The sequence below is a fragment of the Rhinolophus sinicus genome, linkage group LG02 (assembly GCF_036562045.2).
Source record: "Rhinolophus sinicus isolate RSC01 linkage group LG02, ASM3656204v1, whole genome shotgun sequence".
Classification (NCBI taxonomy): Eukaryota; Metazoa; Chordata; class Mammalia; order Chiroptera; family Rhinolophidae; genus Rhinolophus; species Rhinolophus sinicus.
This window is the reverse complement of record NC_133752.1, coordinates 97,921,151-97,939,132: the sequence shown is the minus strand read 5'-3', so window position 1 is coordinate 97,939,132 and position 17,982 is coordinate 97,921,151. Positions and strand designations below refer to the sequence as shown.

The window sequence follows — 17,982 nt, the reverse complement described above, 5'->3', positions numbered from 1 at the left end:
GGTTAGACATTTATATAATTTAAGAAGCAATCCCTCAGACTAGTCTAGTACCCAGCTGGCACTATACATACTTATTAGCACATTATTGACTATATTCCCTATGTTTTACTTTACATTCCCATGACTATTTTGAATCCTCCAATTTGTATTTCTTAATTCCTTCACCTTTTTCACCCTGCCCCCCAATGTCCTCCCATCTGGCAACCATCAAAATGTTCTGTGTCTATGAGCTTGCTTTGTTTTGTTTATTTATTTTGTTCTTTAGATTCCACATATAAGCGAAATCGCATTGCATCTGTCTTTCGCTATCTGACATACTTCACTCAGCACAACACCCTCCAGGTCCCACCATGCCGCCACAGATGGCAAAAACCCATTCCCTTCCCTGGCTGAGCAATATTCCACTGTAGATACCGTGTTACCACGTAGATACTTACTGTCCACTGTAAGACCTAGCTGGACAGTCAGCTCTAACGTGCCTTTTGGAGCAAAACTTAATGTAAGACCCAGTTATATTTTACTATAATATAAAACCAGGTCTTATGTAATACAATATAATATGAGACCAGGTCTTATATTAAGTTTTGCTCCAAAAGGCATGATATGTACCACCTCCTCTTTATCCATTCATCCATCAATGGACATCCAGGCTGCCTCCACATCTTGGCCATTGCAAACAATGCTGCAATGAACATATGGATGTACACCTTCCTTCAAAGTAGCATGTTGGGTTTCTTCGGAAAAACACACAATAGACACAGTCCTTGCCCAGCCCTCAGAGACTTTACCCAGAAGTGGAATTACTAGGTCCTTCTTGGTCTCCTATTATAGCCTTTGTTTTAAAGTTTGTTTTGTCTGGTATTATAAGTACTGTTATCCCCAACTTTTTTTTGTTTGTTTCCATTTTCATAAAATATCTTTTCCCCATTCATTTACTTTCAGTCTGTGTGTCTTTAGATCTGAAGTGATTCTATTGTAGGCAGCACATGTAAGAGTCTTGTTCTCTTATCCACTCTATCTTTTGATTGGAGCATTTAATTCATTTACATTTAAAGTAATTTTAAAAGTAATTCTTGATAAATATGTAGTTATTGCCCTTTTATTATTCATATTTTTGACTTTTTTGTCCCTGCCTTAAAAAAGTCCCTCTAATAGTCCTTGTAATACTGTTGTTGTTTTTTATTTATTTATTTATTTCTTTTTTTTCAATGAATGTATATTTTTAATTTATTGGGGTGACAATTGTTAGTAAAATTACATAGATTTCAGGTGTACAATTCTGCATTACATCCTCTATAAATCCCATTGTGTGTTCATCACCCAGAGTCAGTTCTCCTTCCATCACCAGATATTTGATCCCCCTTTACCCTCATCTCCCACCCCCACCCCCTTTATCCTCTGGTAACCACTAAACTATTGTCTGTGTCTGAGTTTTTGTTTCTCATTTGTTTGTCTTGTTCTTTTGTTGTTTTTGGTTTATATACTGCATATCAGTGAAATCATATGGTTCTCTGCTTTTTCTGTCTGACTTATTTCGCTTAGCATTATACTCTCAAGATCCATCCATGTTGTCACAAATGTTCCTATATCATCTTTTCTTACGGCCGAATAGTATTCCATTGTGTATATATACCACAACTTCTTTATCCATTCATCTATCGAAGGACATTTTGGTTGTTTCCATGTCTTGGCCACCGTAAACAAAGCTGCAATGAACATTGGAGCACACGTGTCTTTATGTATAAATGTTTTCAGATTTTTTGGGTAGATACCCTGTAATACTGGTTTGCTGGTGATGAACTCCTTTTGCTTTTTCTTGTCTGTGAAGCTCTTTGTCTATCCTTCAATTCTAAATGACAGCTTTGCTGGGTAGAATAATCTTGGTTGCATGTCGTTGCTTTTCATTACTTTGAGTATTTCCTGCCAATCCCTTCTGGCTTGCAAAGTTTCTGTTGAGAAATCAGCTGATTGTCTTAAGGGAGCTCCCTTGTAGGTAACTAACTGCTTTACTCTTGCCGCTTTTAGGATTCTTTTTTCATCTTTAACCTTTCGTATTTTAGCTATGCTGTGTCTTGGTGTGGGACTCTTTGGGTTTATCTTGTTTGTGACTCTTTGCACTTCCTGGGCTTGTATACTTATTTGCTTCATCAGGGTTGGGAAATTTTCTGTCATTATTTCTTCAAATAGGTTTTTAATTCCTTGCTCTCCCTATGATGCAAATATTGGTACACTTGATGTTGTCCCAGAGGTCCCTTAAACTCTCCTCATTTTTTTGATTCTTCTTTTTTTTTTTTGCCATTCTGATTGGGTATTTTCTGTTATGTTGTCTTTCAAATCACTGATTCGATCCTCTGTTTCATCTAGTCTGCTGGTGAGTCCTTCTAGTGCATTCTTCATTTCAGTTATTGTATTCTTCACTTCTGACTGGTTCTTTTTTATGGTTTCTATGTCCATTTTATGCTTGCTATCTCTTTGTTGAAGTTCTCACTAAGTTCCTTGAGCATCCTTATAACCATTGTTTTGAACTCTGTATCTGGTAGGTTGCTTGTCTCCATTTCATTTAATTCTTTTTCTGGAGTTTTCTCCTGTTCCCTCCTTTGGGGATATATTTCTTTGTTTCCTTATTTTGGCGGCCTTTCTGTTTGTTTCTATGTATTAGGTAGATCTGCTACTTCTCCCAGTCTTTCTGGGTGGCCTTATGTAGTAGGTGTGCTGTGGGGCCCAGTGGCATAGTCTCCATGATCACTTGAATTGGGTGATCCAGGAGTGTCCCTTGTGTGACCTGTTATAGTTGAATCTTAATTGCTGTCGGCATGTCAGTGGGTGGTATTGACTGGCTATGCGGTTTGGCCATGTCCACAGTTTAAAGGCTACTGTGTGGGGGCTTATCCCATAGAGCATGATTCACTCCAGCAGATTCTGGTGCCTGGGGAGACCACCCTTTGTGTGTGCTGTTTGTGGGGCTAATTGTGTGGTGCTCTGCTGTGGTCTGAAGCCAACCTCCAAGTATGTTGGTTCTGAGGCCTCTTGGGAGGGGCTCTGATGCAGGCCCAGGTCACCCACTGCCTGTGACTGGCCAGGGACTACCAAGATAAGTAGGAGCTACAAAGCGATCCACAGTTGGTTGTTGCCTGTGCTGTAGTTAGAGACACGTGTGAGAGGCTACACTGTGAATCGAAGATGGCTGCCACCAGTACCAGGGTCTGAGGTTGCTTTGCAAATAACCAGGACACTCTGAGACCTGCTGCCACCTGCTAGCTCCCATAGTGTGCAGCCAGTAATAAAGCCCCGTGTGGTACAAAATTGGGTGAAGCAGGGTCTCAGTGAGTCAGCAGGTTGGAACAGTGGAGCTCACCAGGCCAATCAGATTCAGATTTGGCCTGTGGGGGAGGGCTCAACACAGGAAAGATGGCACCCACCTGCTGGCTGCTTGGGAGCAAGGCCACACACAGGGAAAATGGGGGCTGTCCCTCAAGTCCTCATCCTGAAGTTACACAACTCAGTCTCTCCCCATATGTCTCCGATGCCCCCAGAGTCACCATCCCTCTTCTGGAGCCCAAGGTTAGTGTCTGTGCAGGCCCTTAAGGGGATTTCTGGGTTTCCCACAGCCTTATATCCCACCTGGATGGTTGGAATCCCCACTGTTTTTCATAGCCAGAAGTTGTGGGGGATCCTCTTCCTGGCACCAATACTCGAGGCTGGGAAGCCTGGTGTGGAGCTGGGGTCCCTCGCTCCATCATGGGGAACCTCTGTGGCCAAGATATCTCTCCTGATTTTTAACTGTCACATGTAGGTGTGGGACCAGCCAGTTTTGCATCTCCACCCCTCCTACCACTCTCGACATGGCTTCTTCTTTATATCCTTAGTTATAAAACTTCTGTTCAGCTAGACTTCAGATGGTTCTCCATGTTGATTGTTCTATAATTTAGTTTTAATTTTGATATGTTCATGGGGTAAGGCAAGCACAGCATTTATCTACCCCGCCATCTTGGGTCTCTACCTCTAGATTTTCGGTGGTCACACGCGGGTGTGGGATCAGCCCGTTCCACGTCTCTGCCCCTCCTACCAGTCTCGAGGTGGCTTCTTCTGTATGTCAGTAGTTGTAGGGTTTGGGTTCAGCTAGACTTTAGGCAATTATCAATAGTGGTTTTTCTGTGGTTTAGTTGTAACTGATATGGTCCTGAGAGGAGGTTAGCACTGTGTTTACTTACTCTGCTGTCTAGACCAGAAAACCTCCTGACATATTTCTATTAATTATTCAGCTTCATCCTGGAGCCAGAAGCATTTCTTGATTGAAAGCCATGCCCATGTCTTTATAATAAAATTTTCTCTTTTGCTTAGCTGGAGTTGGGTCCCATTTCATGCAACCCAAGAGTTCTAAGACCCAGTAAGACAAACTTGGTTAACCTACAATTCTTTGAAGGTCAGGAATGCACAATGACATGATGTCATGGAGGGGCCTTATGGAGAGCCAGATTGTATCACAGCAGAACACAATTGAGACTAGAGGTAGATTAAGCAAAATGACTGTAGACTGAGAAACAACTGTTATGGAGGCATGCAGGGAAATTAGTGATCTAATTGACTTTTCATTCTATTTGTAAAAATTCTACTGCACTGAGTTCAGTCAAATTGGTAGTTATCTCATTCTAAATCTGGATGGTTTGGTGGGAGCAGCATTTACTCATCTTCAAAAAGGATATAGGATTTCACTAGCTTTTCCCAGACAATGTGTCAGAATTACTAAAACTTCTGAATCCCAAGAGAGATCACAATTCTGATGCAATATAACAGAATTAATTCATGAAGTAATGCAGCTAGCATTTGGCTCTTCTTTGACATGTGTGTATTTATAGCATATTTTAATGATAGTAGTTTGTTATTTATGAGTGCTACAGGTTATAATGGTGCTATATATCCAGTCTTGACAACAAACAGAGGAAATGTGCCCACTAGGCCCTGATTTATTACACTGATCCTACCTAATTAAGTGGGGATTAGTCTAGTCAAGTTAGAGTCTATCTTTGAGCACAATGGAGGAAGTAGGTGCTGCCTTTGCCCTTCCAGACAGTTATTGCCCAATCTCCAGCCTGTGGTGCCCACAACTACTCCACACACAACCAGCAGCGACTCCACAGCAACTCCACACACAATCATCAACTAGAACCACCTGACATTCTTGCTTAAATTTCTGTTCTGTTAGGTGGGTGCAAAAGTAATTGAGGTTGTTGCAATTATTTTTAACCTGTTAAACCACAATTATTTTTGCACCAACCTAATAACTTAAAAAGACAAGTGCGAAATAGCTAAAGACAAGTTCTACCTATGCTGTTTGCCTAGAGTTGGTCCTGATAATTCACAAATGAGACTTATCGCTATTTAAAAAGTGATTAAATGGACTGGAGAGACAAGCCCTACAACTGGTAACGCTTCTTCCTCCCCAAAAGTTTGGGTTAGATTCTGAGCAGTTGTGAAACTGCCCCTCCTGTCTCATTTCCAATAGAATCTTGAAAACATTCTCTAGTTAACAGAGTGAGAGTTCAGTTCCTATGGATTGTTATGCAGAGTTACTGATAAGCAATCAAGGGTGTGGGTGGTGATAAAAATCTGGTGAGCAGAAGGCAAGGACCACAAGTTGAAACTTCTGGTAGTACCTTCTCTTCTCAAGAGTCAAAATGTAGAAATCAGGCCAGTAAAAGCACATTTCCTTCTCCTGGGACCATTCAAATTCAGCCTTGTCTGAAGAATATATATATATATATATATATATATTTTTTCCCCTTGAAAATCTGTAGCCCAAAACCTCTAGTTGCATAGTTGCTTTTTAAAATGTCTGTCTTTTGAATATATTTAAAATGATAAGCCCAAGTACCTCAGTATCAAAGATACATTCACCTGACCTGAGAAATGAGGCATGGAGGATCGCATGGAAAAACAGAAATTCCTCAAATAGTGGTCGTTATTTCTGTAGAAGGCATGCCTGCTGCTCTCTGCTGAGAATTTTTGCTATAAAGTAGCTACATGTCCTAAGAAACAATGCCAATGTTGGGACTTAGAAAACTTAATCTTCGTGACGGAAAAATTATTGATGTTTGACCACATTTCATTCTTGCTTAGGAATTCTTGAGAAAATAAAATATATGGGTGTTTTCTTTTGCTTTTATAGAGAGAAACAAAAAATGAAACCACATAATTTGACAATGATGAAAGGTTTGTTTCTTTTTTGGCAGAAATTGCAAACTAAATTTAATCCACATGTAGTTATGAATGTTCACAATTATAAAACTTAGAAAATTAAAAAAAAAAAACGAGAGAAAGCTGGTGACTTTTAGCAAGAAGAAACCATATTTACTGTTATTCACAGCTTCCATCACATTTGCAAACTGAAGAGTATCTATACGAACACATAACACCACTAAATTACAGTTACGTGATTTAGCAAACTAAGTACTTTTCATATCTACGCTATGTGACATACGGTAAAATGATTCAAGAATGAAGAAACTCCCCCTTTCTAATTCATTACAGTAAAGATTTTGCAGTTTTTTATAATGTCTTTTTGTTCTTTTGCAAGCTGTTAAATATAAGAATATCTTATCCCTGAAGCATTTATTAGGTTGGTGCAAACACAATATTTTTTCTTTTATATTTAAATTTACAAATACAATTGTTCTCCTGTGTCACAGAGCTTTAAAACAAACAAACAAACAAACAAACACAAACACAATGAGCAAGTGAGTCTGATTGTGTTTCCAGTTCCAAAGCTTTGTCCTACAAGATGTGTACATCATTCATAATCCAAAATGATGTCAACACCCACAGAACACTGGAGGGCAAAGTACTTCAGATAGACTTGATCTCCATCCTTTAAAAGCATGGTGTAGATTATGTGTGAATACATTGTAGTTACTTTATTAATGTACCGTGTTTCCCCGAAAATAAGACCTAGCTGGACAATCAGCTGTAATGCGTCCTTTGGAGCAAAAATTAATATAAGACCCAGTATTATATTAGGTTATATTGTATTATATTATATCATATTATAAAGACCTGGTCTTATAGTAAAATAAGACTGGTTTTATATTAATTTTTGCTCCAAAAGACACATTAGAGCTGATTGTCCAGCTAAGTCTTATTTTCGGGAAAACATGGTATGAATATGTCACAGTTATGAATGTTCTGTGCCACACATAGGCTTTTCTTTTAAGAAACATCTGGAGTGTCTGAAATCAGAACAAATATAGCACCTGGCTTAATTTCCCTTTCCCACTGGTCAGAGTGGCTTTGTTTCACATCTTCTTTGTTGAATCAAGGCAGGTTTTGCTTTGGGTTTACTGTTAACAATGCACCTCAACTAAATTATGACCACGTTCTCTTTCTTTGTGACATGCAGCAGGAAACAGCTGCTCTCTCCTCCCTGTTCTCTCAACCTCCAGTTGAAACAAACAGACTGATTATGCCAGTTGTCTTACCTTTTTATCTCAGAATCAACTTCTCTTTCATTTCCTCTCTGAAAATATATCCAATGTGACCCTCGTTTTATACCCAGTGGCTTGTTTGGGCACTATCACCCATTCTTGCTTTATTTTTTTCACAGCACTTATCTCCCTGACTAGAACTGAACTTTCCACAAGAAGAGACCTCACCTGATTTGTTCACTCTCTATCGCCTTAGCACCTGTTCTACGAGGTGGGGATGCATCAGTGAGGAAAACACAGGATGCCTGGAAGAGCTTCTGTGGGGGTGAGGAGGGGATGTAGGCAGCGAAGATGACAATCAAGTAAGGTGGCAGTGTGTTGGAAGGTGATAAGCACAAAGGAGAAAAAGGAAATTGGGAAGAGCAGGGAGTATTGGGCGTGCATGCGTGCAATGTCAGATGGGGAAGGCCTCACTGGGTAGGTGACCAGACCTAGAGGAGGGACAGAAAGGACCCACTGGAATCTGGGGGAGAGCTTTCCAGGCAGGGGGATTGCAAAGAATGAAGGCCCCGAGGCAGGTGTGTGCCTGGAGCACTTGAGCAACAGCGGTGAGACAGGTAGCTAGAAAGGGGTGAGTGGGGGAGAGAGTGGTGGGAGATAGCGGGCAGCCAGATCACAGGCAGTTAGGCCTATGTGAGGATTTGGGCTTTCCTGTGAGATGGGAGCCCCCGCAGGGGTTTGAGCAGGGAAGGGACAAGGAAAGAGGATGGGAACTGGAACACAGGGGGAGGGGCTGGTCTTAGGAATGTGACAGTCACCTACAGTAACAAGAAAGACTATGGACTCTATGTTCCAGGTGCAGGCAGGCAGGTGGGTAAGTGTGTTGGGAGCTTGTGGCACCGTTCTTTTGATATCTTCTATTTTCTCAGTGTACTGGGCAGCAACACCATTAGGTGAGGGAATGTGGATGAGGAGAGAGGTAATAGAGGTTTTAAAAGAGGGGACAAGAAAAGGTAGAAACAGTTTTCTAGGCTAGTGGGAGAGTGACTGGACTGGAGAAGCTCAGGCAGCATGGAGGAACCAAGCTCAGGAGGGGGAGAGCTGGACTGAACCAGGGCTTCACAGAGTGAGCACAAGGGGAGGAAGGGCCAGACAACCAGGATGCATAATTTCAATTACTGATTATGGAACTTAATCGCATGGAGGGAACAGGGAAGAATAATGATACAGAAGTTCATGCATGTTCAAAATGAATGGAACCAGACTGACAAGGAAAAACTCATAGATGAACCTTGAAAGTCTGGATGCAGGGATAGTCAAGGAATATTTATTGAATATCAATCAACATGTATTGAACATCTTCGTCCAAGGGAGCATGAATATAAAGTCTAATGCCCTGTATGAAAAGAACTATTCACCCAGCAATATGTGAAAAGTTCTTAAAGAGTCAGAGATGATATATGCTTCAGAAGTTGAAATAAGACAAAGATTTTTCATCCTTCCCTTAATTTACCAATTAACTATCAGTAACACTTAATTATTAGGTGTATGCTTAACCTAAGGTTAAGTACAGGCATTTCTGTTATTATAAGACTATATATGTGTTCTTGAAAAACCTATGCTCTACAAAAAAAATGCACAATAAAATTACAAGCTTCTTTAGGGGCAAGTAACTCAAGCCTATGCAACTTTGAAACCAGAGCACTAGCGAAGCAACATTTGGTACCTCAGGAAATAACCTGGACATCCAGGTCAGGCAGCGTGGCTGGAGGTTGCCCCAGGGGAAATGAAAAATGCAGTCTCAGAAGTGCTGAGATGGAGGCGAGGCCAACTGAAGCTGAGTTCTGACCCAATTAAGATGGGCCAGAAGGTGGCGCCACCTGCTATTAGCTAATTGTTGAGCAGAACCAGAGAGGGCACCGTGGGTGGGAGGGAGCCCTGGGTATACAGACTTGAATTCTTCCACATTTATACTAACATAGGTCCCCTGTTTATCAATCACAAATGAGCTAACTGATGTCATAGAAAGAATAACTATGTAATTTATCTTTCTCCTTAAATTAAAAATGTTACAATTATTTGGAAAGCACCACTTGAAATTTTAGTGTTTTAATCATTAAGCACAGTGAAATGTCACTAATTCAACTTCCTCTTGCAAAACTGAGTCATAATTTACCTTCTTGACCTTGGCCTCCTTCAGTTTTTCCAATGCCATCTTAATTTTATCAGCCTTTGCTTGGGCTTCTTCTTCTTCCTGTAAAATGGTAAGACATTCAGTACAGTTCATTAAAGAATAACAACAAATAAATAGCCTTGCCGTCATTAGTGTCTTAGTTATTTTATGTTAGCAAAAGGCTGTATTATATGCTCCAAATTTCACATGATCGAGTTTGAGAATTTAAGTGGCTACAATAAAAATCTTCAACCCAGAGATATAGAAGGCAGTCACGCTCACTATGTTAGGAACAGTAACTTAACAGATGAAATGATGACACTAACAGCGCTTCACATATTTAATCCACAATAATCTCTGTGGAATCTGTAGGGGGATCTCAAGAGATCTGAGCACTTCCTAAATTATATTATTATTTTGGGTCAGTATGCATTTCCTGGGATTCCTACCATAGTTTTCATTAGATTCCTAAAGGGGAACTTAACTCCCTCAAAGATAAGACTTAGACTGAAACTTAAACATATAATTCACTAAAAATACTGAGATACACACATGAGCAGGCAGAGAAGAGAGTTCAATATCTTATGAACCCCAAACCCTTTGATTTTTGTATTTTGAGAATAGGATTATTAAGGCTCTCCTACCTATGAGTACATTTAAAACGATGAGGAAATGAACTGTTCTGGTTAAATCCTAATTACTTGAAAATAGACATATATTTTCTCACACCAGTGGTTCTTAATTTTTCTTTTTGAGCCACAAAAATATCATGCCTTCCCTAAAATCTTCATGAACCCTACATTAAGAGCTTCTGCTCATTAGAATGGCTATTGTCCAACAGACAAGAGACAACAAGTGTTGGCAAGGAAGTAGAGAAAAGGGGACCCTTGTGCAGGGTTGGTGGGAATATAAATTGCTGCAGCCACTATGGAAAACAGTCTGGACATTCCCTCCCAAATTAAAACTAGAACTGCCAAATGACCCAGCAATCTCCCTTCTGGGTATATATGCAAAAGAAATGAAATCACTACTTTGATGAGATTTGCACTCCCATGTTCACTGCAGCATTAGTCACAACAGCCAAGACTTGGAAACAACATAAGTGTCTGTGGGTGGATGAATGGATAGTGAAAATGTGACATATAGGAAATGGAGTATCATTAAGTCACAAAAAAGGAAATCCTGACATTTGTGACAACATAGATGAAACTTGAAGGTATTATGCTAAGTGAAATAAGTCAGACAGAGAAAGACAAATACAGTGTGATCTCACTTACAAGTGAAATCTAAAAAAGCTGAACTCATAGAAGCAGAAAGTAGGTTGGTGGTTGCCAGGACTTGGGGGATAGGGAAAATGGGGAGATGTTGGGTACAAACTTCCAGTTATAAGGAGAATAAGTTCTGGGGATGTAATGTACGGCATGGTGACTATAGTTAGCAATATTTTATTACTATGTACTTGAAAGTTGCTGAAAGAGTAGATCTTAAATGTTCTTATCACATGCACACACAAAAGGCAATTATGTGAGGTGATGGAGGTGTTAACTAACCTTATTGTGGTAATCATTTCACAATATGTGTATCAAATCATCACATTGTATACCTTAAAGTTACACAATATTATATGTCAATCATAGCTCAATCAAGCTGGATAAAAAACCCTCTGTTCTCTATGGGTCCCCAATTTTGAAATAATTTTTCAACAATAAATACATAACAGAGCAATGAGTCTGATTCAATATTTGATTTATATTTGTTCACTCAAAAGTCACTGTAGGAACTTCCAGGGTTATTAGGGTCATACTTAAGGATACTGACCATCACCACACAGTACAACAAATGTAGAAGCCACGGGAAATGGAGTTAGGTTCTTATTCTAAAATATTTTTAAAGTGGCTTACTCTAAGAAAAACCCTTAAAAGTTCTCTTTTCACTTTTATGAGAGACATATTGTAAGTTAACGTCCCAAATATTGACCATATGAACTTTGCAGTGGTTTGTTTTCCCAGTAGTCAGAAATTTAATAATATCAAACACTCATCACCTGCCTGCCCCTCAACACCCCTTCCCAACTATGATATTATAGGTGATACATATCTTTTCCCTATTGAACAAAGCTGCCAAATTCAGCAAAATTCCATTTAGTTCAATTCAGAAATATGTAAGGAATGACTTCTATTCTTCACGTACTGGGCTAGGACCAGGGACAAAAAGATGTATAAATTCGTCCCACAGTCCATACCAAGTTAATAAAACATTACCCCCCAAAATTGAGTATTACCAGGAAGTGCTACATACAAATATAGATTTTAGCCAAATTTAATAATTCCTTAATATGGCCCTAATATGTTCTTTATACACACCTATGTATCTTGTTTTTGGAGGACTCTGCCTTTGCAATGAACATACTCAGTAACCTTGTTTTTTAGTATCTCAGCCTTGGGAGTCCAAACTTAGGAATGGAACTCTCACTTAGAAGAAAGTGAAAGATGATGGGCAGCAGACGTCAAAGGTCCTGCCCTCTCTGGCCCCGCACACTTACCTGAGAGAGAGGTTCGGGAGGTGGTGGTGGCAGAGGAAGATCTAACATGGGATCAGCCGGTGGGGGTGGTAAGTCATCCTCATACGGGCTCATACTAGTTTCAGCAACATTTGCTCTGAAAGCGAGAGAGGCTGCTCCACTGAAATCTGATACATCCACAGGTGCTGAATGATGCTGATTCTGAGAAGACTCTTTCTGTGTCTGGATTGTCCTCTGTTCAGCCTCACTTATGTCTGCTACCAGATCTGCCATGAGCGCATCTAAATCTTGGTCTTCCAGTGCATTTAGGGATTCTGATAGGGAAAATCACGTTAGTGATCAACACAATGATTTGTCCCTGGAAAAACTAAGAGAAGGTCATTTTAAAAAATAATATTTGAATACTGGTTGCCAGGAGCTGGTGGGGTGGGTGCAGGGGGAATTGGGAGAAGGTGGTAAAGGGCACTAACTTTCAGTTATAAGCTCTGAATAAGCTCTGAGGATCTAATGTACAACATGGTGACTAGAGTTGATAGCACTATGTTATATAATTGAAATTTCCTAAGAGAGCAGAACTTAAATGTCCTCACCAAAAAAACAACAACAAAAAACAAAAGGTACATATGTGAGGTGATGGATGTGTTAATTAACTCACAGGAAGGAAACTTTCACAATGTATTCATATATAAAATCATCAGGTTGTACACTTTAACTATATTACAATTTTATTTGTCAGTTACACTTCGATAAAGCTGAAAAAAATCCCTCCCCTGCCAAAAAAAAAAAGAAAGGAGAAAAATGTGTTTTTACATTGGGGGACCTAACAGATCAGCTGTAAAGTTAATACCAAGTGCATGATTAGCTGCCTAAGTAGACAATTCTTATATATTCTGGTGGAAGGTCTTAGAGTTTTAGAAAAGTAGAGGAGGGGAGACATTGGGAATCAAAGTAAAGTTCTTTCCCAGACTTTGCAGAGCAGACAGAGTACCCCTGATGAATATATTTGGGAGAAAATGGGTCTCAATGAACTGGGTTTAATATGCTTAGAGACTTTGGGGTGAGGACAGAACTTCTGGAGGCACACCACCCAACTATAGGAATTCTCACATTAAAAAAAAGAACAATTAATGATAAATAGCTGAAAATAAATCACTAAGAGGGTTGAGGAGTAAAAAAAAATTATTAAATTATGATTAAATAGTAATGACTTCATAAGACAGTGAGCTGGGAGTTAAATTTAAAATTTTTTAATTAAATTTATTGGGGTGACATTGTTAGTAAAATTTTATAGGTTTCAAGTGTACAATTCTATAATACATCATTTATATATTGCATTGTGTGTTCACCACCCACAGTCATTTCTCCTTCCATTGCCATATATTTTACAGTTAACTTTTAAAGGAAAGGTGGACATGGATTTTCAGAGTGAGGATGAAGGGAGGACAATTCTAATTAGATTTTCTTCCATGTGTGAGATTACTACGGAAATCAGATATGTGATCCTGAGAGTTGATTAGACTGCGTGGGGTAGGAGTGGTGTCAGTGAGAGAGCTTTGATGGTCAGGTATACATTGGATGGCAAATTAATGAACAAAGGATGGGCAGGATGGAAGTGATCCATTAGAAAGAGAATTCTAGCTGCTATGTGTAGGATGAATTGGAATGAGGAAATGGGGGTGTGGAAATGACGCCTACTCAGTAACAAACAAGCATAAAGCTTGGTGAAATAATTTATTGCCAAATATCGTCATAATAAAAAAACCATGTAGCACATTATATTAATGTTAACAGTTCTAGAGTGCAGCTCTAGGACTAAAGTTTAGATCTCCTAAATGTGTAGAAAGGGTTTATTTTCTTCTAAGCCATTTTTACATATAACTTCTTTATAAAATTAAGTTAAATTAATTTAAAATGTTTTCAGAGATAATATATGTAGAACTAATGAAGCATAGTCATAATTTCCTAATGTTACCAATTCCATTGTGACTGTTGACATATAAGCAAATGAGTTTAATCCTTTATAAAAATTTTAGGGACAAAATCCCCACAATAATACTTATATTAACAATTCCCAAAGCAAATTATAATGTTGAATTTACCAATATGAAATTGAATAGTAAGGAATTGGGGAAGAAACTAACAATAGATACTGTTCCGTAGTTTGCCACTAACTCTCTGAATGACTTCAGGTAAAACATTTTTAACCCATTTTAGCTGTGTTTTAAGTGAAGACAGTAAAACCTATTCTTATTCTAATACCCCAAATTTAATTTTTGGTACCCATCAGTACTTTTTTATGGTGTTATTCTATACCCATAGAATAGAATTGTGCCATCTGTGCACTTCTTGTCTCTTCAATGCAAGGAGTTTCTTGTTACTATACCTTAACATTACTACATTTATATATTGTTGGGTTTCTTTGTTATTATTTTCAGTACTGTTTTTGATACCAGGTACTGAGTTAGTGCTTAGAAAGAATTAGTTGAGCTGACTACAATTGAACTGAGGTGTTGATTAAATTTAAATTTTAATGGATCTCATTTCAGCTGTTACAAGTGTGTGCAAATATATGTTATCTATTAATGGCATAATTTTACTGAATTGTATTGCTTTTTTGAAACTTCACAAATGTTACCATCTTTCAATGTTACAATGGAAATGACGGAAAAGAATAATAAATTTATGTAGCAAATAGAAGAGAGAATGGACAAAAGGGAAAATCGGAAGACTTTTATCATAATTTATCAAGATACAGACTTTGGCACCTAAGGGTTTATCAGAAATTACTGAAAATGACAGGCACAGAAACAGAGAAATCTAGTGAGTGACATAAATGGAACTTGGGACTCTGGGTTTCTGTAACTGGGCTTCTCTATTATTTAGCTTTTCATTCTTTTGGTAGGCACTACCAGTTTTTCGTAAATCTTTTTCAAGAGTTGCAATGAATTCTCATTAATTTGGAAGCGACGACTTCAAGATTCATTGTAATCTGAATAGCACGTGGGCTAAAGATCCTCTCTGCACTAAAAGAGAGATTTTGTTAACAAAATAATGTGATGATCTCAGGAAGAATAAAATTGTCAAATAGAGGAAATATATCATATTACATATTAATTGTATATATAAATTAAAATATATTTGGAAGCATTCATTCAAACTGTTCATTACGAAATGGACAGTTAATCATTATCCATGAAGAAACATTTCCTTATTAATATTTTCTTATACTACTATTCCTTATTATTTTAAGGGCTTAGAAATAAGAAGAAACTCCCTTTACTTTTTTAAAAAAATAAGATAGTCTTGAGACTGCATAACTGCAGGCTAGTGTTCCCTTTCGTTATTAGCAAAAGTACCTCCTTGGCCTCTCAATTTAATCCAGACACAGAAACACACACTCTGAAATCCAGGACTATAAAAATTAGACTTATCATTATGTCCAAGCTCCTTAAATTTTGTTTTCAAATTGTAGTTCCATACAGATGTTAGTCATCATTATGATTTCATATTCCTTAGGGAAATAAATGATCATGCTTACCGTTTAAATCCTTAAAACCCACACTGTAGTTAAATTCAGCTCTGGGTGGGTTAGGGTCTGGAGGAGGAAGAGTGTCAACTCCTAAACTCTGTGGAAATAGATCCCCGCCCCCAAAAGTTAATCATGAGACAATCATTTTTGCAGCACATTTAATCATTAAGTCAAAAGTCATTTATTGTTTACACATTCTCTCTTTAAATATGTTCTTTAAAAATAATATTTCTATTTGAAAATGTTTTATGTGATTTTTTTTCTACTACAGAAGATTAAAACTTAAGGTACATTTTGAAATAAAACAGGTCAACTGAGAATGATAAAAATGAGATAGTTAATTTTTATAAGCAGCAGAAAAAATCTCCTGTAATGATGCATTTGTGACATCTACACTAGACAGTATTCTTTAAAAATATAGACTGTTCTTCATTTGTTTTGTAGAAAAGTTTAAGATCCCTATCTCATTTAACGATAGTGGGTCATTTTTATTTCACTGTTTTACACAGAAAGTGATGAGCTAACTCCTCTCTGAATCTGTAAGACACTGAGACTCACCTGACTTTGTAACTTGGGTCAGTGGCTCTCAGATCAGCAGCCCCTGAACTCCAGTCTGCCTGAGAGTGATTGACCTCTGACCTTATCTGGTCTTGGCGCCAGTGGCCCTTTCTTAGACCTGGAGCCTACGGCTGAGTGGCTTTCATGATACTTTGAGGGGACTAAGTTCTTCCAGTGTAATCAAGGGGCCACAGTAACTCCTATTTAGTTCTTTAAAATGTAGCATTTCCTCAAAAATTGGTGGAGAATCCTTACTAAAGATCATGTAATTTTTCTTAGCTAGTCTTTATATAGAGATAACTGCAGGGGAACTTGGTCAATGATGGTGGTTGTGGGAGGGATTCACCTGGGGAAAATTCCTCTATTGGCTAAATATTTGACCATGATGAGCCTGAGAATTGCCATAACAGAATTTATGTGTGACCAATGTATTCAATTAACCAAACTCAAAAGGGTATAAACAGGAAGAAAGCTTAATTTTTCCCCCCTACCACTGTCACACACATCAGGAATACATAATATCAATCTTATTATTATTTTTTTAAAGATAGCTCTCATTATATTAAAACAAATTCTATAACCCCATTTCGTTTTTTCTAATTTGAAAGTTAAAAAGGGGAATTTACCTGGGTCAAAAGATCCATCTCTCCCAGCAAATTGCTGAACATTTGGTCTATATCATCATTGGACTCACCCATCTGAAAAAGAGAGAAACCCAGATATAAACAGTCTAATAAAGCCTGATCCCTGGATAATTGTCCCATCATTTTCTCCAAGTGCCCTATCTGTGGGTAAGTCGCGAAGAGAAGGCTATGGAGAGGAAGGTTCATTTCAGTCTGGAATTCCATGCCTGGCCTCTCTCTAATTTGCTCGATCAGAGATTGAAACAAATCCTGGGAACTGCCCCAGGGCGACAATCAAACTAAACTTGCCTCCAGACTAACCTAGTCTCTCTGGGGCAACTAGACAAAGTGGACATCGTTCAGGAATGCACATCACCGTGGGACACCCTTATTAGAAGAGAAGAAAGCCTCATGCCACAGATGATTGTGTCGGAGAAATGGAGAACTTCACCTCCACTTAAAAACTTACCCAGAAATGGTATGTCAGGAATGGGTAAGCACCTTTATCAAATGATGCCTTACTTTACAAAGATCTCTCTGAAATAGCAGCTTTTGGTACATTTATTTGGAAGTATTGGGGGGATAAACACTTGAACTAAAATGGCCACACAATCAAGTGATAAGAAATGAAAATAAACCCCACTTTATTTTACATTTGAAATTTTTTCTCCTTAAGACAAATGAAGCAATTGTCCAAGAGAGGAAAAGTGTTTCCATAAATTGGAGCGGGGATGCCCTGTGAGGCATAACTAGCTGCTCTCTTCCTGACATTTTGGGCAAGGCTGAATTACCAGGAAAGTAGGAGACCTGATTACTAGTCCTCCTTCAGCTACTATTTAGTAGGGTGTTGTTTGGCAATGAGAATCAACTATTTCATCTGTAAGATGAGGAGTTAGCCGCAGATAATGTCTAAGGGTCCTAAATGTTCTAAAACTTAGAAGATTAAAGCTACTTGCAGTTCAGGCTAAGAAGTCTGGTGAGAGTAGAGAATCAGCATGTATTATTTAAGCCAAACACTAATTATGTGTGTGTTTGTGTTTTAATCATTTTATATAGACACTTTTAAACATATACAAAAGTAGAGAGAATAGTATCATGTACCCAAAGTTCAGCTTTAACAATTGATTTTTTAAAGTTAAATATCGTGTGTGTATATGTAT

At 38.3% G+C, this 17,982-nt stretch overlaps 1 protein-coding gene across 1 annotated transcript in view; it reads right to left on the bottom strand.

Moving 5' to 3' along the window:
- The window catches only part of APBB1IP (amyloid beta precursor protein binding family B member 1 interacting protein), a 111,151-nt gene that overhangs the window by 42,090 nt on the left and 51,079 nt on the right, over window positions 1–17,982 (bottom strand). The window contains exons 2-5 of the mRNA XM_074324957.1: window positions 16,826–16,897; window positions 15,651–15,738; window positions 12,134–12,426; window positions 9,595–9,672 (exon numbers count right to left, since the gene is read on the bottom strand). Of these exons, the coding sequence (XP_074181058.1) occupies window positions 9,595–9,672; window positions 12,134–12,426; window positions 15,651–15,738; window positions 16,826–16,897 (531 nt within the window). The remainder of the gene's footprint in view (window positions 1–9,594; window positions 9,673–12,133; window positions 12,427–15,650; window positions 15,739–16,825; window positions 16,898–17,982) is intronic.